We start from the raw sequence: 25956 nt of genomic DNA, 5'->3' as shown, positions 1-25956 counted from the left end.
ATCATTCAAAAAATTGTTCCAGTCAACAACTTGAAGTCACCCTGTTCTCCCTGCAGTAAATTCACAACAAAATGAATGCCCCCATCCCCACTGATCAGTAAGTTCTACAGTTTCCCCCTAAATAGCACCTGAAGCTGACTCTTTTTACCTTGCCTCTCTAGCTGTCTTAATGCCTTTGTTGCTTTTCAGATGGTGATAGTTTTATAACTCATTTCATTGTTTCCAGTCTCACTCCCCTTCCAATGCATCCTCCACACTGCAGCTAGAATGGCCATTACGAAAAGCATATTGAATTGCATTAAATCAGCTTTAATAGAATTCGGTGACCTCACATGGCTTCAGGATAAAGTTCAAACACTTTAACTTGGGGCAAAACTTTTCAGCTGGCCACTGCCTACCCTCCAGGCTCATTTCTGTCACTCTTCCACACCCTGCTGCCTCTCAGTCCTAACGATAAACTTGCTGTTCTCTAGATGGACCCTGCTTGCCGATTCCCTCGCCCTTCCTCCCTGTCTTGGTCTGGTAAATCTCTTCCCATGCTGGGCTCACCTAGTATAGCATATAAATGACTATAGTAGAATAATCAGCTTACTTTTGTTTCTTCTCCCACTACATTGTCAACGACTCGAGGACAGGGACTTGCCCTTCATTTCTGTACTGTCAGTTCCTGGCGTGTTATAAATGTTAGATAAATATTTACTAGTGGCACCCTTTTAGCTCCCATCACTCTATAACAGTGTTATCTGATAAGACAGGTCTTTCTGAGATGATGAAAATGTTCTGCATCAGTGCTGTCCAGTATGATAGCCACTAGTCACATATGTATATGAAATGTGGTCAGTGTGACTGAGGAACTGAATTTTTAATTTATTAATTTTAAATCATTTAAATAACCACCTGTGGCTATTGGCTGCCGTGTTGGAAGTACAACTCAATACTATAACTCCTTGGTTCCTTAGCTACAATTTCCACTAAATTCTTTGAAGGCAGGATCCATTTCTTCTTTATTACAGAATCACCAGTGCCAATCACAGTGTCTGGCATTTAGCAAGCACGCAATAAATAATAAGTGAATATGTGAATGAACAAGATATTTTTGAAGGATAGAATTTCATCTGTCCAAAAGAGTTCAGGTGGGGTCTTGCTTAAGATGAGGAGAGCAAATTGGCAAAGTGATCTTTCAATGGCCATTCCAATCTTATATTCTAAAAAAGAAAAACCTTAAGCTATGTAAGAGTCACACTTTATCTTAACTTAAAATACTTGAACATAAAAGCTGCAGATAGATTTTCAAAGTTGTGGACATAGTTAGCCTACTCATTTCTGACCAAAACATGTAAGAGCTATAAACTCAATGATTTCATACTAGTTTTTTGTGATTTAGAAGAACCTAATCTAGTAGTTGGCTCAGTTCACTTCAGACCTAGAATATATATGATTAGAAATACATATAAAAATAAAAAAATTAATAGTGCTTTAACACTAAGTTCTGAGGGTAGATAAATAAGATTATTTATGTGTATATGTACAAAAAACTTGACAAAAAAAATTCTCCCTGTTGTAGTGAATAAAGGGCAATTCTGAGCCTAGTTATAAGTAAGTGGTCTAGAATTAAGAAATTAAACTAGTTAGAGGCTAACATCAGCTTTGATAAATTTTCCAGAACCATTTGTCATGTAATTTTGATAGGGAATTGAAAGAACTCACATTGGATTGAGTAGATTTCTTGAAAAATTTGTGCCAATTGGTTTCCTTCTATTTTTTGAAACACACAACAAATGCTTCCTAGGGATCCTCAAGAGGGTAGGCAAAACTTCTAAGGCCCTTGTAGGATTATAATCAGCTCTCAGGGACCATCTCACCCACAGGTCTTTGTGTGTACTTAATAACTCGTCATATCTTGAAAGCAAGTCAGACTGATTTGAGTTCAGGGCCTTATTCTGTCAGTAGATGGCCATGGATTGGCAGTATTCTTTGCCAACCGTCAGATGATCCTGAACAGTGATGAGAACTTGGCTGAACAAGCAGAATCATCACTACTGTCAGCATAGCTCCCTTGTATGGAGAGGAGTAAATTCTCCCTTTTGAGATCTGATGGACAGCATCCAGTTTAAACTACTGGGCTCAACAGCTGAAGTCATATCTAATGGCTTTGTCATTTTATTTAAGTAAACAATGAAAGGAAGATCTCAAGATGTTACAAACTCAAAATAAGGAAGAGTGTGGCCTTGGATGAGTCAAGTGCTCACGTTTTAAATTTCCACCTATAAATAAAGGCACTGGAATAGATGATCCCCTAAGTCTCTCCTAGCTCCGAATGTCATTGTGTTAGTAGTAACAGCAATAATGAAAGAATGATGTTACCACTTGTTAAAGGGCAGTTTTTTAAAAAGGTAAAATCAAGACACTCAAACAAATGTAAAATGACATCATCGAAATTTTCAAGTAATGAGGGAACCAGTAAGATGTGATGTTACAACTAGTACAAATGACAATCTGAATAACAGACCTATTTACAGGTAGTCAGGAATGCTGAAATAGATGGTAATAGATGAAAGACTGGTTACTATGTATACAGCAATGTAATATTTGGAATCATCTTTGCAAAGTATAGAAATTAATTTTATCTTAATTAAATCAAATTCATCTGCATGTTCACGAACCAGAATCATTTGAATTACTATTAAGTCTCCTACAATTTATAGTTACAGAAGAGCTGAGTCAAAGCCAATGAAAGGCATAGACCCCTCTGAAACCAGACACTCCTCAGGGTCCAAAAGACAGTACTCAACCTTCTATTGAAAGGGTATCCAATAATCTTTTGTTCATTTCAAAGTCTTCCACTATTTTTCCTAGTGGATACTGTGTGCCTAGTATCATGTACCAGATTCTATCCTAACTGTTTAACATTTATCTCATTTAATGCCTGTGATATTGTGATATAATAAGAAATATATATTTGGACTTTGGCTCCTGACACAGAGCTCTGAAAACCCTTGTAATTTCCTGAGTGATAGAGGTAAAAGGAGCATTTATTTTTATTCATAATATACCCCTTTCAACTTTATCTGAGTTTATGTCAAAGAGGTGACTCTTGGATGGTAGGACCTGTTGCCTGAGAAACCAAGTGACTCGAGGGCTAGAACTTTCAGTCCTACCCCCTGATCTCTAAGGAGGGGAAGGGACTAGAGACTGATCACCAATGCTCAATGATTTAGTCAGTCATGCCTACATAATGGAACCCCCATAAAAACTCTAAAGAAGGGATTCAGAGAGCTTGTGGGTTGGTGAATGCATCCACATGCCAGGAGTGTGGCAACCCCCGAAACTCCATGAGGATAGAAGCTCCTGAGCCTGGGACTCTTCCAGACCTTGCACTATGTACCTCTTCATCTGGCTGCTCATTTGTATCCTTTATGGCATTCTTTATAATAAAACAGTAATAGTAAGTAAAGTGTTTCCTTGAGTTCTGTGAGTCATTATAGAAAATTATCAGACCTGAGGAGGGGTCATGGAAACCCCCAATTTGTAGTCAAGTCAGACAGGAGTGTGGGTAACCTGGGGAACCACTACTTGAGACTGGCATCTGAAGTGGGGAGAAGTCTTGTGGGACTGAGCCCTTAACCTGTGAAAACCTGTGATAACCCTGGGGAGTTAGTGCCAGAATTAGCCTAAATTATAGGACCCCCAGTGGGTGTTTTTCAAGAACTGGAGAACAGGGTGATATGGAAAACCCACACGCCTTTGGTGTCAGAAGTGTTGTGAGTAAAGAAGCAGTTTTCCCTTAATATCCAAAACAATACAATGAAGCATTCTATTATATAGGATGCGAAATGGAGGTTTAGAAGGATGAAGTACCTTTCCCAAGGTCAAATGCCTAATAACCTGGAAAGCCAGGGTTCAAGAATATGTGCTTTTACCCATAACCACTGAATTTGTGGAATAAAGTAATATTTTCATTTCAACAATGAGAAGTAGTTAAACAAACCATGAATCTTGGCAAGATTATTTGACCCCAGTGTGGAAGGACTGCAGCCAACGGATACTTGCTCCTCAGTTAACACGCAATCCAAGGGAAGGATGTTACCAGATGCTTGCCTGCAGCACCAGTGTGGTTCATGAGTTTCATCTGGGTGGCACACCAGGATGTACTAGGTAGCTACAGGAAGCTCCTCCACGTATGCAAGCCTCGAAAAGGAGGGCGCCTCTCTGCCAGGGGAGCTGCCAAGTTGATGGAAGGGTTGAATGAGATGCTTGTAGTTGGCATGGAATTCTCCACGAGCTCCAGGTTTGGGCTATAGTGCTGAACACTGACGGAGCCCCAGGAGGCAACTGTGCTGGACTAGGTAATTCTTTGGAAGCCTAAATGGATTCTTTATTATCCACTTATAATTGTAAATGGGAATATTCACCCTTTCAGGCAAAGAAAAAGAAAGAGCTCTGAATTATAGAAAAGAATATTTTAAAAAAGGTGTCCAGCTTACCCATGATGTCATTCATGCGATTCAGTGAGGAATTATCTGAAATATCTAATAACATGACAAAATCCAGTGCAGAAGGGGGAAGACGCACTTCTCTGGAAGCTGTAGGGTCAACAGCCAATGTGGACATTTGTGATTTATTTCCCTCCAGTTCTATGAGGTTTCTGTTGCAGCCTGTGAGTGCTTCCTCCAGAAGCTTCGCTTGGTTTAATGTCATTGGAAAGCCATCCAGGATCCAGCCTTTATATATGGGTATCTGACTAAATCAGGAAAGGACAAATCATTAACATTTTGATAGACACAAGTCCTTTAGGAATAATAACACAGTGAATCTTGCCTTTATCTTTCTTTCAGTTTCACAGTAACCTCCTTCTGCATGAATTTTATTTCTTTACAGCCAGAATTAGGTTTCCTAATGTACCACAATCGCTCCCTTGCTCAAAATCCTTCTGTGGGTCCCTGCTGCCTCCAAATCTATTCTAGAAGCCATAACATGGTATTTAAAATGAACTGGCCACAACTTACTTCCCTATAACTTCTTCTCTCACAATTTTGAACCATTCACTTTGAACACACCGATCTCCTCCCTGTTATGTGAGTATAAATTGTACTTCCTAGCTGGGTTCATAAGCTGTTCCTCTTGAAAATCTCAATTTCCTCATCTATACAGCGGGATAATATAACACACCTCACAAGATGCTGGTGAGGATGAACTGAAAGGACACATTTTGAGAACCCAGCACAGAGTGTAGCATATGGTGGATACTCACATCGCCAACCTAGAAATTTCTTCCTACCCCACCCAATCCAGCATGGAGTCATAACAGCCTGATCTGAACTCCTCTGGACCCTCATTCACTTCACCACACAATTTTTAACTCTTATATTTCTTGACAGAAAAATTCAAGTGAGTCTTCTTTATCTCAGTTAGATTATAAGTTGCTAAAGGGTACAGGTCATTTCTTTGGTTTTTGTACTCAGTGCAGCATCCTCTATAGAGAATAGGTGCTCCAGGAATTATTTTAGTTCTTTAAATTGGAAAAAAGCTTCAACTTTGCTCTTCCAAAACCCTTCAATGGTGTAAGATTAAGATTTTGATTTTTGGATAAAAAGTTATGATTTCATTTCTCTCTCTGCTAAAACTCATTTAAACAATTAGAATCCCTTTCTAAAGGCTTGGAAGTCTGCTTTGGTGCCTGTACATGATCCTTCTATCAGTGTGGCAAGGAAGAAGGGGGGAAAACCAAAGTTCAGAGAGGTTTTATTACTTGTTCAAAGTCATAAAATTGCATGTGACCCCAAATCCAGTGATCTTTCCACAGTATCCAGCTGCCTTCAAGTCACTGTTCCTATTACCCCTATTAGGCTACGAAGAGAAAGGAAAGCCTGCATTTTGCTTTGATAATTTGTCCAGAGTGTGGTAAGCATTCTGCACAGAATGAGTTTGTTGATTCATTGGCCTCAGCTAGAGGAGAGAAATTTCTTGAGCACGTTACCAGGTCTGAGGGACCTCTTCTCCCACCTCCAGTCTCAGGAGCTACTTCAGAGGGAGGAGAAGGTCAGGGTCACACTTGTCATGCTGTAGTGTGAGGACACCAGACAACAGGGAGTGAGGAGGCCTGGGCTTTGGTTCTCGCTATGCCACTAACCAGATACGTGACAGGATTGCCTAACTGAGCTGCCACGTGCCTTCCTTTCCTCACTGAAAAAGGACGCATTTGGACTAAATGAAAGGATGTCAAACTGATGACAGTTCTCTAACGGTGCCTCAGGGGCAGAGGGGATGACGGTAGTGGTGGTGGTGGTGGGAGGGTAGTGGAGTTCTGGGGATGGGGTGTAGACACTCCAACTTCAGTGAAACCACAGCTAAGATCTGCTTTACAGCTGATGCTTTTCATATACAATTTTCTTTGAACAAGGACTCCCATGGCTTATTCCAGTACTGAAAAATGTGGCAACTATTAGAATGAGATCCCTTGCAGCTTTGAGAATAGCATCACTGTAGCCCAGTTTCTTCAGTGTTGCATTCAAAGAGTAATCAGTCCAAGATACATCACAACTGAGAGGCAACTTAAATCTTTAATGAGGTCTCTTAAGAAAACTCTAAAGGGGGAGTCCATTCCAGATGCCTGGCAAAACTCCAGAACCTCCTGTTCTCACATCTCTCGGTCTTAACGTTTCTCAGGCAGCAGAGCTACCCCAAACCCCTCACTCACTCGAAGCTCTGCAACACCCTGCAACAGGAGCCTTGTTGATTCCTTTTTCCAGCCTGTTCAGCCTCATTTCTTTATTGCACGGATCAACCGAGCACCTATCGATTCTTTTAATTTCTCTCTTTTCTGTATTGTAAAGGAGGGCTGAGGAGAATCCTGTATCCTTAGAAAGGAGGAATTACAATATTATAGCCTACTTAAATTTTTTCTTTACCCTTATTGCACATCATCTCTGTGCTATGCATATATGTGAGTCCTTGCCTGTGCAACCTCTACTTTCTCATGGCCTTCCTACCCTGCACTGCCCAGCCTTTGTGTTGCAGGGGTCACTCCCTCCTCCGGAAACACAAAATGAGGAAACACACTGGCCCGTGACCACATCGTTAGGGTCTCTCTTCTCCAAATCCCTTGGCTTTCCCAAGTATCTAATTTCTCCTTGAATTCCCCACACAGGATAGAACTTAACCTGAATTCACATCTGGGTGAATGAAGTCAAGGTTGGTAAAGGGTGGGGCGGGGGATTGAAATATAGACATGTAAATCACAAAATTTATCTTGCTGTGTTTTCTTAGGTAAATTCATTAGATGCTGAACATAAAAATATTTCTGTATTATTCTTTATACAACTCTATTTGATAAAGAACATATTAAATAGATATAAAAGAGAAAAGTGTGATACATACTTAATAGCATTTATCACGATGCTGACTAGCAATGGATCAGATATGCTCTTTCCTTTCTTCAGCAACTTTTCTGATTTTGCACCAAGCTGAGCGCGCACAGTGAGCTGTGAAAATAAACAATGGTAGGGGACAGCTAACTTAAAAGTCAGATTCCAAATATTTGGAGGGAAAAAAATTAAGTGGTCGTGTTCTCTGGTGAAGACACTTGTGATCGTTTAGCACAATTTTGGAATCAGTCAAGCGTTTAAGAAAATGTAGATGCAGATTTCGGGGCTCCTCCTCTGACTCTCTCCTTTCCAAGATCTTCCTCCTTAATTACCAGCTGCTCTGGCATCCTCAAACTTCACTCTCTAATATCTTAAATCAAAGAGATGAGGGCTTTCTTCTCAAGTTCTAACCACTCACGGCACGCAGATGCGGGATGTCCTCTCGGGTAACTTGCATACGCCTGGCTTTTGCCCACTGAAGTTTTCTTCTGTCAATGGTCAAATCCCATATATTTTCTGCCTGGTTTTTGCTGTTTGCTTTTTTGCTGCCTGCTCAGGCCCTCAGATAATTAGCTTTTGTATTTTGTCCAGCCTTTATATTGTTATCTGTAGGAAGGCTAGTCTAATTAAGCTACTTCATATCCACAGGAACATCCCTTAGCGCCTATTCTGAAATAGAGTCAGCCACCAGAGTGAACATTTTATGAGTCAAATGATACTCTGTCTCTACTGAAAACCCTGCAAAGGCTCCTCCTTTACTGCCAATGTCCTCATCACTGCCTATAAGGCTCTGGCTGGCCTGATTCTTCTCCCTTTCCACTCATCTCTCTAACCTCATCCTTTCTCTTCCCCCACCTTGCTGGCCAACCACCTTTCTGCTTCAAGACTGTCATCCAGCTGTTCTGGCAGCCTGAAATGGTTCCCCAGATCCAGTGGGTGATTCTTTCAATCTGCTTAAATATCAGTCTCTCAAGGTGATCTCCTTACCCTCCTTTTTCTTTTTTGATGGCATCATCACCATCTAATGGTTCATATAATTCATTTATTTGTGTGTTCATGGTTTATTATCTCTTTCCATCTTTTAGAATGTAAACTCCATAAAGTCCAGGAACCCTGACTTTTTTGTTCACTGACATACCCACTCCCCCTTTACAACAACGCATGGAACAAAGTATGCCCTTTGAACTGAATTGAATATGGAATTTGGGGGATTTGTAACTCAATAAATGTAAATATAAAAATATACTTAGTCTTTCTGCTAATTTACATTTAAAATATACAGAGTAAAAATTATAAGTCCCCCTTTATCACTTTCTCTAAACCCATTTCTCTCCCCATAGGTCATCACATTTACAAGTTGCTGTATATTCTTCCAAAACTTTTTCTATCTTTAAGCAGTTTTGAAATCTAAAATATTATGAAACTGGTTTCCTTGATGAAACAAACAATAAAAGTAATCAAATATACTTTTATTTATTTACTTTCATTTTATTTAATAAAATCCCACTTGATTAATCTGACCATTCTATTTGATGATCAAAAATGTTTCCAATATACAGTAAAGCAATACTATATATAGAAATATTAGTTTGCATTAGAAGCAATAGCCTGTAGATTGTTGTAAACCTTTTTTCAGGGATTAATAAAAAATTCTGCAGAGTCAACAGTAAGTCTAAGGATAAATTCTGGAAAAAAAATCTTTAAAGGTAAAGAAATTGTGAAAGGAAATAAAAGTCATAAATTAAGAGGTAAAGAAAAATACATAAATATAAATTTGGCATAAGTCTAAAATTTTTAAAAGCATGTGTTTACTTTCTTACCTGGCAAAACTGAAAGCAATTTCCACTGCTTTAGATTCAAATAATATAAAAAATATCAAGTAGATTCAGGTTTAGCTAATTTCACCATCAGATTTATTTTAAGCCAAAGAGGAGCACATTGCTATTTCATTTCATTTGAAGATGAAAATGCTGTGAAAAGGCTATGAGTCAAAACACATTTCAGTACACTAGTAGCCAAAGTTAGGTTATAGTACTTACTTCAGAGAAACTATCACTTGCTATGACTTCTTTAGCTTTTGGTGTTTTTCTAGTATTGGTACCTAGCAATAGAAAAAGTGGTAAGAACATACTCCGGTATTTACAGCTAACAACCATGTCAACATTTGACCGTCTATGGCTTTGGACATGTGGGTTATTGGATTCAGCTATGCCTGAGACCCTCAGAGGAAAGAAGTAAAAGCATCAGCACAGCATGGCGTTTACCTTCATTCCACAACATTAAGTCCCGGCCACTGTGTGGTTTGGTGTTTGCTATTTCCTTCCAGTATGGCTCACTCAGAACAATATCATTAGAAATACTTGAACATAGTTTGGGTTCTCTTTGTGGAAAACAAGCCAAGATCTCAAGAGAAGTCATTAAGATGTTAATTTGTTATGTTTTTACTTTCCTGGATTATCAAGTTATAGGTAACAAACACTTCTGAAAGTGGAAAACTCTAGAAGTCAGAGGGTTTTTTTAGTTAAATTCAGTGGAAAAAATAAGTTTTCAGAGTCTGTTTATAATTTACTGGACTTCTGTAATAGAATATGTCACAAAATATACTTATGATAGTTTAAAACATCAATTAAGATTATCTTGTAAGAAACAAATAACTGAAACAAGGGACAGGTTATGTTCTTTTAAAGGATGGGAAACTTGACTGCTCTGACGGAGTTGCCTGCTCATAATAAATGTGCACATTGTTCAAGGGTGATAGCAAGAATGGTGATGACACAGAAAGAACCGATTTTATGCTAGAATATGAGGAAACGATTGAATATGGCAAAGCCTTACTAGCACAAATAGAAAAGATATTTAAGATTTAAAATTGTTTTCCTTCAATGGTTCTACCAAGGATCTGAAGGATTAAAGCCCAGATCCCAAGGGAGGTAACTTTTCGTTGGGTTTGGGAAGCTTGGTTCTGTTTGCTTTGCTGAAGGCTGGGAATAAACTTAGCTTTATCTAAGGAACCACTGCTCAGGTGGATGGAAGAGACAGAGCCACAGCCTTCCTCATCACAGTGAACAAAGCAGCAGCTTGCAGAGAGCACAGCAGTCCTCCCCCCAGCTGCATGGGTGAGAAGAAACCATAAACTACTGTCTCCCTGCAAAGCCAGGAAGACTGACGATGATTTAGCCTGACTGTTTTCAAAACCACAGCAAAACTGAGCAACTACTTGAAGGGGTGTGAGAAGATTCCTTTGAAATTGTCATCTCTTATCCCCAGCTGTAGACAGTGGTTAGGGACGTCTGGGTTTATCTTGCTGTCTCTGTCACGTGATCATGTAGACAGCCATGCATCCCTCCCCGTCTCCCCTTTCTTTCCCTGAAAGCTGGTTTGTGCTCACATCCGTGTGCTCTTACTGTTTGTCTATCTGTCTCTCTCATGAAAATGATGGATGATTTGTTTCGATATCTTACTTACTAAGTCTGCTTTTATCTTCTGTTTCTGGTAATGCTTCAGCTGAAAATACATTTTGCAGATCCTTTGGGGAGGAAACACATGTGAGCACACATGGAGAGATTTTAACATTGTCATATTTTAATAACATTCTTAATTTTATGTCTATAAGTAGGGTTTAAAAACATAGACTATTTTATCTAAAACATTAATGATATTAAGAAGAGCTCAGCGAGTTCTGGAAGCAAACAAAATTTGATAATTGTACTTATAGAAACACACAGTAACCCATGGTATAATCTGTCTTTCAATTTCTATGTAAAATAAAGCAACTTCCATTTTGAAAGTATAATGGGAACTGAGAACGACGTAGAGTTTGTGGAAAACCACCTTAGAAAGAACAATCTTAGAGGTGTCATAGCCAAAAGGGAAATAAAGGAAAAACATGTACATTATCTATCACTGTATTGATTAGAATACAGAGTACCACAACAGAGAAGAGGCAGCCCACCGTGAAGAAAAACTCCCCCAGTTATTTCCAGAATCACGTTTAAACGGTATTTATTTTGCAGCTCATGCAAGTGACCTGGATTAGATTCTCTGCTAATTTATTCAATTTCAGAAACAGGATAAGGCAGGGAAAAGAGTACTGGATCTAGAATCTGGGATTCTAATCACAGCCTAGCCGTCAACAAGCCTCTGACCCCAAGCAAATCAACTCACGCTTAGGGTCTCTACTGTCTCCCTTTAAAATGAGCAGGTTGGACCACACCATGATTCTCGGGGGCTGGGGGGGGCACATTCTCCTAATTCCTGCCCTAGTATCTTTATGTAATAATGTAGCAAGATGCAACACTGACGGAAACGGTAATGCAGGTAAACCGCAAGAGACCTTCCCCTACCAGCCACCCGTCAAAACTGAGATCTATTAGTCTAGATCAGAGGTCTGCAAACTATGGTCCCTGGACCAAAATCGACTGGCTGTTTTTACACCCTCGTCCTCTGTCTGCTCCTCTCCAGCACCCTCCTTGGCTGCTGCCCAGGACTGGCATCAGGCTGCATGTACGAGATGGGGACTTGCCGTTGGCCACTGTCAGGCTCTCGGGAGTGGACTTCCATTCTGAGAGCTGGTGACGTGGTGAACTCGTCCAAAACACTCACCCCTCTCCAAGCCCTCACAATTGGGCCCCTCCACCCCTTTACCAGCTTTACCAGCTGGTGGCTCCTTCCTCAGGAGAAGGTCTCCAGCTGATGGTAACTGGGCACAAAGCCAGCCCACCACCCTTGATGGCCCACCTAGGCAAACTGATGTGTGTGTGTGTATGTGGGGAGTGGAGAGGGGAGTTGAAATTTTCTCTCGTTATGTAAGTACCTATGTAATATCCTCGATATTGCTTCTGGGCCCATAAAACTTAAAATATTTACCCTCTGGGCCTTTACAGAAAAGTTTGACAACCTCTGGTCTAGAGGATCTCTTTAGATGCCATCCAGTTGGAAATCTCTAATGTACGAGGTGAAGAAAAGAAAACTAAACTCTCACTTGCCTGGTTTTCTTTACTACTCTCTTGCCTAGCTGGTAGAGCCTTTTCTTCGGCCGCTTTCTGAAGGGCTCCGTTGATCTTCTCATTGTTGTGAAATGCTTGGATCGCTTCTTGGACGAGAGTGTCAATAGAAAGTACCTGAACAGGAAAGCCTAAAGTACAAAAGACAATTTTATTAATAAGTTTTCAAATAAGAAATTGACACCATTGTTCTTCTGTGCTGGCTTCACCCTTAGAGTACACTGTTCAGGGTGCCCCAGCAATGTTTTTTGGATCAAGCTGCTTTTTTTTACTATGGCGGTAAAATTCACATAACATAAAATGAACCATTTTAACCGTTCTAAAAGACGCAATTCGGTGATATTTAGGTCATTACAATGTTGTCCAATCATCACCACTACCTTTTTCCAGAAAATTTTCATTACCCCAAAGGAAACCCTGTATCCATTAAGCAGTCACTCCCTGTCTCCCTACCCTTGCCAACAACTAATTTGCTTTCTGTCTATGGATTGGTATATTCTAGATGTTTCTTATCCATGGAATCATACAATATGTGGTCTTTTGTGTTCGACTCTTTCACTTAGTATAACGTTTTCAAAGTCTATCCACAGCACATAGAGTACTTCACTCCTTTTATGGCTGAATAATATTCCATTGTATGGATATATCACATCTTGTTATCAGTTCAGCAGGTGATGAACATTTGGATGGTTTCCATCTTTTGTCTATTATTAATAATGCTGCTATGAACATTACTGCATATGGTTTTTTTCGAACACCTCTTTTCAGTCCTTTTGGGTATATACCAGTGGTGGAATTGCTGGGGTCGTATGGTAATTTTTTATTTAACTTAATGAGGAATCACCAACTACTTTCCATAGTGGCTACACCATTTTACATTCTCACCAGCAATGTATGAGAGTTCCAACTTCTCTATATCCTCACCAACACTCTTTTTCCAATTTTAAAAAATTATACCCATCCTACAGGTTGTGGAGTGGCATCTCACTGAGCTTTTGTTAGGCTGCCTTTTAAAGAGGTCTATTTAACGTCTCAATAATGACTTACTGTTCTCTGCCTTGGACTGTTACAAGACAGACTGGCCTCAGTGAAAAATTTGAGTTTTCCAGTAAAAACAGTAAAAGGTAAGTATTAGTGAAGAAAAACTAATTAAATAGATGGAAAACTATGATTTCACTTCTAACTGAAAGAACTTCTAGATAAAAAGCCAAAAGTTTATTAAAGGGAAAGAACTCAATCAATGTGAAGAATTAAAGCATTTATAATTTTAAGTTGATTTCCTGTCTTTCTTTTTTTAAAATTAATTAATTAATTTATTTTTGCCTGTGTAGGGTCTTCGTTGCTGCGTGCGGGCTTTCTCTAGTTGCGGCGAGCAGGGGCTACGCTTCTTTGTGGTTCCCGGGCTTCTCATTGCAGTGGCTTCTCTTGTTGCAGAGCATGGGCTCTAGGCGTGTGGACTTCAGTAGTTGTGGCTCACGGGCTCAGTGGTTGTGGCTCACAGGCTCCAGAGCGCAGGCTCAGTAGTTGTGGCACATGGGCTTGGTTGCTCCACAGCACGTGGGACCTTCCCGGACCAGGGCTCGAACCCGTGTCCCCTGCATTGGTAGGCGGATTCTTAACCACTGCACCATCAGGGAAGTCATGATTTCTTTTCTATTTGTGACAAGTTATTTCTTTCCTACTTCATCTATTGGTAAAGTAAAATCTATGATGAAAGTTTAAGTAAAGTTTAAGACATTATTTCTCTTTATACTGTGCATCATAATTATATAGCAAGCTCATATATCCGGGTTTCCCTGGGACAGTCCCAATTTATAACTCTCTACTCCTAAACGTGTCTGACTTGGACAATAAATTATGTGATCACCTTATTACAAAATTCTTGATGACAGAATTTCCCAATATATTTGCAGATTCTCATGTATGTTTTCTACAGACATAGCCATTTGCAGCTACAGTCATTGTAAATAAAATCCAATAAAGGAAGAAAACACAAACAAGAAAGAAATTTTACTTTTCTCTAGAGACTTTAGAGCAGTAGTTTTTCCACTAAATGTTTTCCCCAACACACATCCTTTTATAACAAATGAAGGTAACTCAGGTACTGTTGATTCAACTTGAGAAGGAAGAGAGCTTTCAATTAGTCTGTGAATCACATGGCCCAATATGCAATTGTTGGAGGGTGGTATATTATCAACCATTTCTTCTGGTAAGGCCCATTCTCCAACCATGTTCTGCAAAAATAATAATGAAACAAACAAAACAGAAATATTTTTAAAAGTGGAATTTAAGTATGTAGGAAATATGAAAATTGAAAGTAAATACAAATTATAGCAAACAAAAGTGAATCAATACTTTAAATAATTACATTACATAAATGAGTAATAACATGAATATTACTTTCATATTAGACAGTGAAAAATGAGCTTCCCATATTAAAGTAAAAAAAAAAACAAGCCTCTAAAATACTTAACAGTTTATGAAAGTAGGCATATTGAGTTGAAACAAATTGTAATGCAAGCTGAGCATAAGACACTTAAATTGATATTATCAGTAGAGAGATAAAAGACAGTAAGAGTTATTCGGCTACCCTATGCAAGTACTAAGCATATTGGATGGATTAACAACAAGGTCCTACTGTATAGCACAGGGAAATATATTCAATATCCTGTAATAAACAATAATGGAAAAGGATATGAAAAAGAATGTATATATATACATGTATAACTGAATCACTTTGTTGTACAGCAGAAATTTACACAACATTGTAGATCAACTATACTTCAACAAAATTTAAGAAAAAAAAAAAGAAAAAAAGTAGCAGTGTTCCTAGAAGTAGCAGTTGAGTTCCTGGTGCAGAGGTAGCTGCTGCAACCTGAACCTCTAGTGCTCCGTGGTGGTGACAGTTTTCTCATCAGAACTTGCTGTGATGGTTCTGATCATTTTCCTTGGAAGTTTAACCTTGAGCCTGGTTCTTGAATCTACCTACTGATTCACTAAACTACCCAACATATTTTGAATGTGTTTTCTGCTTACCCAGCATAAGTCAACTTTTTTGCTTGCAGTTAGAAACTTTGACAAAAATCATTGGAATTGACAAGAAATAAAGAGAGAGCCTATATATAAACAGCCTCATATTTCTACTGAGGAGTGTAAGAAAAATGACTTGAATAAAGGGAAAGTCAAGAAGGTCCAATATTATAAGCCATTTAATTCTTCTCCAAATTAATCTGACTTAATGAAATGAAACAAAAGTGTCATTTTTGTTTTCCTTCAGGATGATATCCAAAATGGTTCTAAAGTTGAAGCAGAAAAAGAATTGTAACAGATAAAAACATTCACTTAAAAACTGAAAAAGAAAAGTAATATGGGAGTGTTGCCTAACCAGATATTAAAGCACTTATTAAGAACAAAGTAATGAAAAGAAAGATTTGCAGAAACAGGGTGTTCAGTCTACAAAAATATAAATTCTAGAAACAGATCTAAGTGTGTGTAAGAATTTAGTACCTAGTGAGATTTATATGTCACATTAGCAGACAAAAAATTAGATTATTTTACAACTGGTATTATATGGTTTGGTGCCTGAATTTATGATATGAAAACACAAGAGATAAAGAAATACTTTTTGAAACAAATAAATAAAGAAGTATTCATAATAGGTTTTTCTTTTAAATTGGTAGAATTTATTAGTATATACATATATTTGTCACTTCTATACAAACTACCCTTTATTTATAACATTTATTTTGTTTTAGTTTAATATCTTTGGTTTTTCTAACAACTCTGTGCATAATAATTACATGCATTATTCAAAATTAGGTAAATACTGAATTGATTTGCATAATTATTGATTATTATGATTTATTACTTGTTTCTGCTTTCATTCATTGGAATCATTTATACTTCTAACTAGACAAGTGATAATTATTCTATGTAATGTGGCAATCAGAAAATAACCAAATAAAAAATGGAAACCAGAGAAACTGCGCTATTTTAAAATTATAAAGGCTATAAGTCCAAGGTCAAGTTTAAGTGGAAAGTTTTGAATGTTCTAATAATTTTTGTGCTATGCAGTCATTTAATTCATTCTGAAAGACTTAAATCAGATGACCTGGGTTCCCATAATAGTTCTCCTACTTAACTTGTTTTGCACCCTTGTCAATTCCCTCATCTTTGTATGATAATAATATCTATCTCACAGGGTTGTTGTAAAGATTGAGTGAAAGGCTTGTGTAAGTAGCCTATGTGACCACTGACTTTAAATGCTTAACTAGAAGTTCTCAGGCTGCTGCTGCGGGCACATAGTAGTGCCCTGAAGGAGGGGTGAGAGCAGTCACATTTCTGCCCAAAGAGAAGCCACGTCCAGCTTGTGCCACAATCAGAAAGGCGTGCTTCCTCACAAAGGGGTCAGAAGAAAACCCTATTCTATCCCTGATTAGTTGTAGAATGTGGACAAACACAATGGGATAGAATGTTGACTGTGAAGAGCACTGAATGCTGAGGTGGGGGAAAGGACTGAAGCCTGACCAGTGGAGATGGACAAATAGAGGATTTGGTAGAACACGTTTTACAGCATCACCTTAAAGATACAGTTGTGTAATTCCTAATAAGACTAAAGATAAAGGATAAGTAAAGGGAAACATGTCAGGTTGGAACAAGAACATGATGAGGGAAAAGGAGGTCAGGGAACCAGAAATTTTTACCAGATCATTAGTTTATATGTTTGTTATATATAATTACATTAATTATATGATAAAATTAAATAAAATTATAAAATAAAGTATATAATTCTTATTCCTTCAGGTATTATTATAAATTGACATCTGGCTATTAGTTTCAAGACTTCGATGCCCAGAGTGGGCAACAACAGGTAAGTATCACCTGGTACAAACTATTAGTTTACTAAGACACATTTTCTGTGTAGATGTGCTCCATGATACTTGCCCTTGATTACTATAACTGTCATGCATATATAACAAATAATTATTATCTCTTTATTTTAATATTAATATTTTTATTGTACCTGCATAAATATCATCTGTATGCATTTTGGAGAAGGTATAAGATCCACCATCACCTAGAGTCCACCTGTCTTTGTGAATTCTTGTCTACCTACACACAGAGATCATGAAATACAACAGAGAGTAAACAGCCTCTGCCTTTGGTCACAACCTGTTCACCAGTACTGTTTTTTATTAATTTACCTACACTGAATTTTCTGGAGACTGAATCCTGAATCCTTGAGACCATGGTATCCACCTATTCTTCCCATCTTCACAGACTACATGGACCTAACACTGTTTTCCAAGCTGGATCCAATACACACTCACATGCTTCCCTGTATTCTGTTGTAGGTACCGCATGGTTACCCAGACTTCCCACTCTGGTTACTTCCACCCTGTCAAATCCTTTTTGTTTCCTGTGGCCTAATGTGTCAGTACCCTTGGTCCTCTTGTTAGTAATCATGGCTAAAAGCATCAGGAGTATTTACAGACAGCATCAGCTCGGAACCAATGTGCTTGAATGTGGGCTGAAGTGCACACTTCAAGGGCAAGCCTAAGATTGTCCACGTGTTCAGTCCACTAGATTCCTCCTTGCCTGTAACATTGCCCAAGTGGTTGGATAATGATGCTGGTGGAGCTGCGTGGTTTTTGCAACAGATTCTGATTATTTCCCTGCACATGATTATCCCTGGACCAAAGCAAATGCATCTCATTCTCATTTCTTGCCACTTCTAAAGATTCAAATTGGAAATACAGCTTTCTGATCTACCCTTTAAAGAGGGGGAGATGTGGTTCACTTTGACCAACTTACATAAACAGAATCTGGGCCTTGGGAGATATTCACTAGTCCATAAAGTCTGAGTGTCACTAGCACAACATTCAATAAAAAACATTGGGCTATGCCAGTGATATTTAGCAGTGATATTCAAATGTGGCTTTTGAAGAGTGGTGGTACTAATTTGAAAGTACATACACGATCCAGTGTTTGTCCTCAAAGATTGCTAGAATTTATCAACACCTGCATGGCCTGAAGTACCCCAGATATTCCCAGTTTGGTAGGCTCTAAGTGTTTCACTATTCAATTACTGATGCATTTGGAAAAACAGGACAAATGCCTTTTCTCCTAAGACAGAGAAAGAACCTCCTAGGGGATAAAACACACTGTTTTTGACACCTGCTAGTTTCCTTGAGCTTTCCTGAAATGCAATCTTCTTACTTACAGATGAAAAAACCCAACAACAGACGGATTATATTGACGCAATGGCCAAAGGACTTAGGGTGAAAGCTTCTGATAAACCGACTTCAAGAAACAACACAGGTAGCAACTCCACAGATCAAGGCTATACCCCTTTTAGAGTACAGCTTACCAAGACATTGGAGCTACCTTAATTCTGCTTTTCCCATGGCTGGCTTTCTCTTGGCACACCACTCTGCAGGCAGTGAGGAAGAGATGACCCTTCGTGATACCTGAAATACAACTAAGGCTTGTAGTAGCAGCCTCAGGGGTTGTTGTAGCTATCGCCAATCCTCAAGTTCCAGGGGACATTATACTTATATTCATCATGATGGACTTCTCTCTAGCCATTCAAGGCTTCTGGGTCAACCACTTCACCCGACGTCTCCATTATTTATTGGTCTGAACCCCTGTGAGGGTACCTCAACCTGCCCAGCTTCTCTTGCTGCACAATTTCCACTTGTACTGCATCTTGTAAGACATTTTTTTTTAACCAGGTCCTTCCATAAAAAATACATTTTTGCATTGTTACCTAGTATTTGTATACAGGTATATATAGAACAGAAAAGAAAAAGTTTTATGAAATGCTCATCCTTACTACCTGGTAATGTGCTTTATTTTCTATTATATTGCGTTGCATTGTATTTCTCTTATTTTGTTGTGTTTTCATTTTTTAAAATAAATAATGGTAGTGATCCGTAAGTTAATTTCATAATCTAGTCTCAATCCATTGTTTGAAAAATAAAAAATAAAGGATCTTTTATTCGACAAGACATCAGGAATCCTCAGTTCTGATTTCATGTCTTTAAGTACCACCTTGGATTCATCTCTTAGATATTTGCAAATAGGAAGAGTAAATGTTTAACTTTATACTAACGATGACTCAAACCAGAGAGGTACAGAGTAGATATTTACTTATCAAATACATTTTTAACATAATAATACAATTCTCAGTGAAATTTCTCATAATTGGTAATAATTAAAGATCCAGGTCATATTTTTAGATCTTATTTTGTATGATTTAGATCTTAGTTTAGCTTGCTTATTTTATAGTATCTTAGAAAATAGTTCTTTGTACAATTCCTGTTTTTAAAAGTTTTTCATAATGTAAATCTCTAAAAACCATTACCAATTATTTTTATTACTCAAAATGAAATAAAATTTTCAGGCCTGTTGGAAAACAGACCAACTAATAGCTAAATTGTATCCAAAGGAAAAGTTTTTGTGAGTGGGAGATGAGGGAATTTGTTAACTCAAGACCAAACGCCTTGGGCAGGAAATGTCTCAACCAGGTACATTTGCCCAATTATCCACTTATAATATTTAAATTCACTGGAAAATCTACATATTTCTCTTTAAAGTTTTTTGGACATACTCAAGGTGATATCTTTAGCAGTTACTGAAAAATTCTGACGAGGCAGGTGACTCTTAGTTAGGACACCGAAAATACTTCCTGAGCTTAGTTTTATCTACATGCTTGAAATTAAATGAAATCATGGAGAAAATACAAAGACAGGGAGAGAGTACAAGTATAAGCTCACAGTTCATAGGATTAGGTCAGTTTTGAGTTAATACCTTTAAACCAACTGACATCTACTCATATTTCACAATTCAGTTGAAACTCATCCCTTCTAATGGGCCCCCTCATAACCTCCGTGTTTATCCATACTTAATATCATGCTCTGAAATGGTTTTTCTCTCATCCCCACTAAATTGTGAGCACCAAGAGGGAAGGATCTCTATCTTAATCAACTTTATATCCCTAGTTGCCAGAACAGTGCCGGAACATAATAGGTGTTCAGTATTTATTGACTGACTGACTGAATGAATGAATCAATTAGCCGTATAGGCTCAATATATGTGAACAGAATAAATGAGTAAACACATGGATATTGCATTTTATTAATTTTGATTAAATACAAAGATGACTTAGTTCTCCAAATAAGATAGGCACAACCCAACCTAAAATCTAGGAACAAGATCAGAAAGTGTCATCCTCACAGATGGAAGTAGGCAAGAATCCACATACTATGTATGAAATTAGCTAACCCTGGAAGCATTTCTAGAAGTAACAGCTTGTAGTATGATTTTGAAAGAGCTTCTCTATTAAATCAAGCCATCCTTTTTTATGGCAGCAGAAAACATATCAGTTAAAATGTACTAAATTATAAATAATTTATTAATTGGGACTTGTAAGAAGTTCTGCCAGAGATTTTAACAGGGTCCAGAGGGGGTAAGGAGCAGGCTGGGTGAATGGATAGGTAAGGTCTGCTCTATGGCAAGCTGTTATGACCTGGTTACTTTCATATCCCTAACTGGATATTTGTCCTGGGTCTCCTAAACTACGTTGACCCAAAGGTGTATCACATGACTGGCAGATAATAAAAATAAGCTGCAAAAAATCCAGCTCTGTTTGGGGCAATTGCCCAGGGCCTCCTTCCTTAACTTCCCAGCCTTTCATCTGAGTCCTGGCCTGTTCCAGTACTGCCTAGTTTCCAACCTGCTGGCTTCGTTTCCACTTTCTAGTCTGTTTCTTACCCAGGCTCAGCTTTGATCATTGACTTGCTCAAAGGACTTGGCTTGATCCCACCTCTGCCTCTTCCCATTTCTGGCTACTTCAGGTAAATTATCTTGACCACCTTTGTTCCAGCTCTAACAACCCAACCCCTGGCACTAGCTCTCATGGTTGACATTTTGTTGGGGTCTGTCCTGTCTCCTAACAGAAGGAATCACATATAGAAGCACATCTATTATTATGGCAACATGGAAAGTCTAGTGGCTCTATTCCAGTTACTGTGCTTGGGGAATTTGGCACTCAGGAAAAAACCAAACTTCCCAGGGAAGTACTGAGGTAAAACTTTGTAGCTTTGGAGCCTCTATTCTTTGCCTTCTCTTCCCAGGCTCTTTGTCCTCCAACCACCCAAAAACCCTGAGAGAATCTGGAGGAACTGCTTAAATTTGTAATTCAGCTGTTAAAATTCCTCACAATTATCCATGGTTCTCAGGAGAAGAAGAAAGGATGGTTGGATATCTTGCCTGATGGGGAGTTCAGCTCACGTAACCTGGCAGCCCTACAGGGCTTCCTGACCACTGTGTGGGACCGTTTGATAGGCAGGTTCCTATCAAAGATTGGCAAGATTGATGGAAAGATGGATGCTGCCCTCTACTGCCTCTGACAAAGAGGAAAGGAGGATGGGGAGTTAGCTGATATGTAACTCAATCCTGACCTCTTATCCAAGAATTGTCATGGAATGGGCTCTCTATTGGGACCCATTTCCAAGAAGCCCTCAGAAAAACTTGAAAAGATGAGCTGGCCCTGCTGAGTGAGTTTGGCAGCCTTTCCAAGTCGCCTGACCTCCAGTCAGGTCAGAGTATGGTCAGCTGCCTGGCCACACCTTCCTGCCAGACAATTTGGCCTTCAGCTTCCAGAGAAGGCTGGGGCATGGTGATGTACAGTTCTCACTGACATTGGCCTGGTAGGTGCATCTGCAGAGAGGAGGCATGCCTCTGCACTAGAGTGCTGAGTGTGGACCACATCTTATCTATGGCCAGGAAGTGCAAGCGTCACCCATGGTAACGAGGGAAAGGCAGATGTTATCACTACTTCACCTGCTGTGCTCAGCTGAAGACTGTTAGGGCTAGAAGCAGCATTGTGAGTAGCCAATGCCCTTCTATAGGTTGATCCCATGGTTAATTCTCATCAGGAAATCTGAAGAACGGTCCTAGTGCAATAATGGCTTTCATTCAGCAGCTTGCTCACTTCTGTCCCAGCAGTAGCCTTCCCCAGTCTGCCCTGATTGAATACTATGGAAACAGACATATTTAATTCTAGTCTGTCACAAAAGAAGACCCAGGACAACAGACTCCATCTACCTTGTGGTTATTTTTGGAGGGAAATTCAAATTGGCCATGGTCAGTTAGTTAGAATGTGACAGAGATCACTGTCAAAGCCTACAGGCCCACACTTGAGTGAGCCTGGCACCTCCCTATGCAATCCAGTAACTCTAGCTTCTAACAAGTCCAGAAGTTCAGAAAGCTCAGCTGTTGTGAGCAATGGCAGGCTTCTTTTTCCAAAACTCCGAGCTACTGATTACTTGTAAGCCAGCCAGCTAGAATCACTGGGCTGATACTTTGTCTTACAGGTTTGATTACCAGGGGTAACTGAGACTAAGCCATTCTGAGAGATCCTCTGTCCTGAAAACTTACATTTCAGTGCTGCTGAAATTCAAGGACAAATCAGATGCAAACAGTGGGAAGGGGCTTCTGCTTAGCACTCTGATTCGACACACGCAAAGCGACCCACTGAGATCATGTGGAAGAATAGCTTACTTGCCCCCAAATGACGGGCTCCTACTCCTGCTTCCATTCTCTGTCCTAGAATGCCACATGGCCCTCCAAGGCATTGATCATGGCACACTGGGAGCTGCAGCAGCTGTGCAGCTAGCCCAGTGCTTTTCAAAGCAGAATTGCCTGGGTCTACAACAAATTAAGACTAAAGCTACTGAATTTCTCCTGATGCCCTAGTGCCCTTGGGACAGCATCACACTGGACTTTATATCACATCTCTCCTTGTGCCATAAACAATTCTGGTGGTAGTGGCTATCCTTATGAAAACAATAATCTCATTCCTTAGATGCTCAAACTACGCTCTGTTCATCATCAGGGAGGTGGTAGTCTTCCTCAAGATCACTTTTTTACTAATTTCTGTGGTCTTGTGGACCACAGAAAGAACTTTTCCAGAGACTTCTACATCCAAATTCACCTATCTGTTGCCACTGCCCAGCCAAGGACAGTCAGATAGGCTTGGTTAAAATTTCTTAAATGTCACAAAGCATGGAGACACTGTGCCTTGGTCTAACTATCTTGTCACTGCAAAATTCACACATTTTTCCACACAGAATACCCTCTCTCATAATAATGACCACTGTCACTCTCTCTATTTTCTTTGTTTCACTGCTAAGATTGATACCTCAAAGAGGTGTAGAGCACCCCAAAACAGCTTAGAAATGACATTGACCAATATATGAAAGACTACTCTAGGGCCAATGTGCTAAAGAATATGGCTTACAGACTCTCTGGGTACTGGACAGGAGTGGTAGGGTACGGGGTCTTCTGGATGGGAGTTTCTCCGGTTCTCAGCCCAACACATCTGCCCAACACCAAAATTCAAAGACTTTCTTGGATCCATTCAAGTTTCTTGTGGTTACCAACCCCAACGTATTCTTGCCATATTTATCTGCCAAGACATAGCTTTAGTGTTCAGATCCCCAGAGCTAGCTCTAAAACACTAGATGGGAAGTCTGAGCAATTGAAGAGAAGCTGGACTTGAGGTACAGAAGCTGGCTTCCACAGTTGTCCAAGTAGGTAAAGGATGAACCTTGTGGCAGGAAACCCAGGGAAGACTTGACCACTCTCTGTCTTGCCTGGTCCCAGATGAGAGGGAGCCTGGGAGAGAATTAGATTCTCCCTATTCTATGTGATCTAGAGCAAGCAAAAATGAGTGGTGAATGTTTACTCTAGTCTCATTCACATCAGTCACCCAGGGATCTTCTCGTTGGCTATGTCCTTCTCACTCGTCTTTCCATTCCACTTCTATCTGGGTGCCAGTTCTTTAACTCTGCAAACCATTTCTCAATTCTGGTCTAACGCCTTGAACCTGACACCTTAATTCAACTATTCCTACCATGGTTTTCTAATGAACTCAGCTTGTCTTCAATTCTAGTAATTTGAAGCCAAATACCCTTCCCATGACCCAGGCTTCCCTTCTATTACACAAGACACATACCCGATAGACACAGCCCCAGACCTCTGCCAAGCCTACTCCAGCCATCTGAAGTCCTTGGCCCACAACAGTTAGAAGACACCCTTGGGCCTGGGGCAGCTATAGCTCCCTTTGAAGACTAATATAGTGACATTTTGCTTTGTGAGTTAGTATCACTATGCTTGATAACCATTAATCAGTATTGTAGGGCATAATGGTGATTCCACCAAGACACAGACACACAATGAGGTCTAACCTGAGAAAGCCTTACCATTAGAGGAGAAATTTAGTGAGAGCCTGAGTCAAAAATGTAATCAAAGGGACAGGAAAGTTTCAGCAATGAATGCATAGGACGAACCTGGGAACATTCCTTTCAGTATCAAACTTCTTTCTTAGCTCCTATTTTGGAGGCTGATAATGGTTTTGTTACCTATCTTGGAAAATGTTTGTATTTTAGCAGATGCCTCTGATGTCTCCATCCATGTCTTTAGCCCACATGATAATGTGGGCCATCAGGTACAATGGCAGGCAGGAGTTTTAAAGCAGAATGGCCTGATGGAAAATCTCAACTCCCTTCATGTAAGCAAGTGCTTACTCCACCTACTTAACAGTCACATATATTCCTGCATATCTGAAAATAAAAGATATAACCATCATAAATTCACAGTCAAAAAGTAAGTCATTAAGATTTCTTAGCAGGGCACAAAAGAGGCCATGAAAAAAAAATTTCATTTGAAATTAGGGGTTCCTTGCCTGAGTAGTAAGTTTGCACTTTGCGACATTTTATGTGTCCTGAATAAGCACATATGTCATAGACTGAATTGTGTCTCTCCAAAAGTCATTTATTGAGGCCCTAACCCCCACTGTGATGGTATTTGGAGGTGGGGCCTTTGGGAGGTAGTTAGGTTTAGATGAGGTTATGAGGGTGGAGGCACCATGACAGGATTAGCGTCCTTTTAAGAAGAAGAAGAGAGATCAAAGTTCTCTTTCTTTCTTCTCTATGTGAGGACATGACAAGAAGGTGGCCGTTTGTAATTCAGGAAGAGAGTCCTCACTGGGGAACTAAATCAGCTGGGACCTTGATCTTGGATTTCCTAGAACTGTGAGAAATAAATTCCTATTGTTGAAGCCACCCAGTCTACAGTGTTTTCTTATGGTAGCTTGAGCTAATACAATGGGTATCTTTAAACACACAGACACAACAAAAACAACAACGATAACAGCCACAAAAAAAATAAGATGATCTATTCACATGACCTTAAGACTCATCTACTAAAATCTATCACTGTGCTTGGGTCAGTTATCCAGTGATATCACTTGAGTGATATAGGCTTCAAACTGATATTCTGCACACAGGGAACTGATTAAATACTAAACCATGAAAATTTGGGTCATTCATTGGGAAGCCAGGGAGCAAGGCAAGAGCTAGGCTGGAGAGTCCACTGTCAGATGTCAAGTCTACAAAGCCACTGGATCAACGCCAAAGGCTGGGATTGGAGAGGAAGAAGAAGATAGTATCTGGATAGTGTCTTTAGGTCAAACAAGTCAGATGAGACCTACATAGGAAGACAAACTACCCAATGGTGCATTT

The 25956-nt window shown here is 39.4% G+C and overlaps 1 protein-coding gene across 1 annotated transcript in view; it reads right to left on the bottom strand.

Annotated features, from left to right (window-relative positions):
- SPEF2 (sperm flagellar 2) overlaps positions 1-25956 on the bottom strand; it is a 170632-nt gene that overhangs the window by 93160 nt on the left and 51516 nt on the right. Inside the window, exons 10-15 of the mRNA XM_060146018.1 lie at positions 14382-14601; positions 12349-12498; positions 10830-10910; positions 9404-9465; positions 7378-7481; positions 4485-4741 (exon numbers count right to left, since the gene is read on the bottom strand). Of these exons, the coding sequence (XP_060002001.1) occupies positions 4485-4741; positions 7378-7481; positions 9404-9465; positions 10830-10910; positions 12349-12498; positions 14382-14601 (874 nt within the window). The remainder of the gene's footprint in view (positions 1-4484; positions 4742-7377; positions 7482-9403; positions 9466-10829; positions 10911-12348; positions 12499-14381; positions 14602-25956) is intronic.

Source organism: Lagenorhynchus albirostris, chromosome 3 (assembly GCF_949774975.1).
Source record: "Lagenorhynchus albirostris chromosome 3, mLagAlb1.1, whole genome shotgun sequence".
NCBI lineage: Eukaryota > Metazoa > Chordata > Mammalia > Artiodactyla > Delphinidae > Lagenorhynchus > Lagenorhynchus albirostris.
This window is presented reverse-complemented; position numbering and strand designations above follow the sequence as displayed.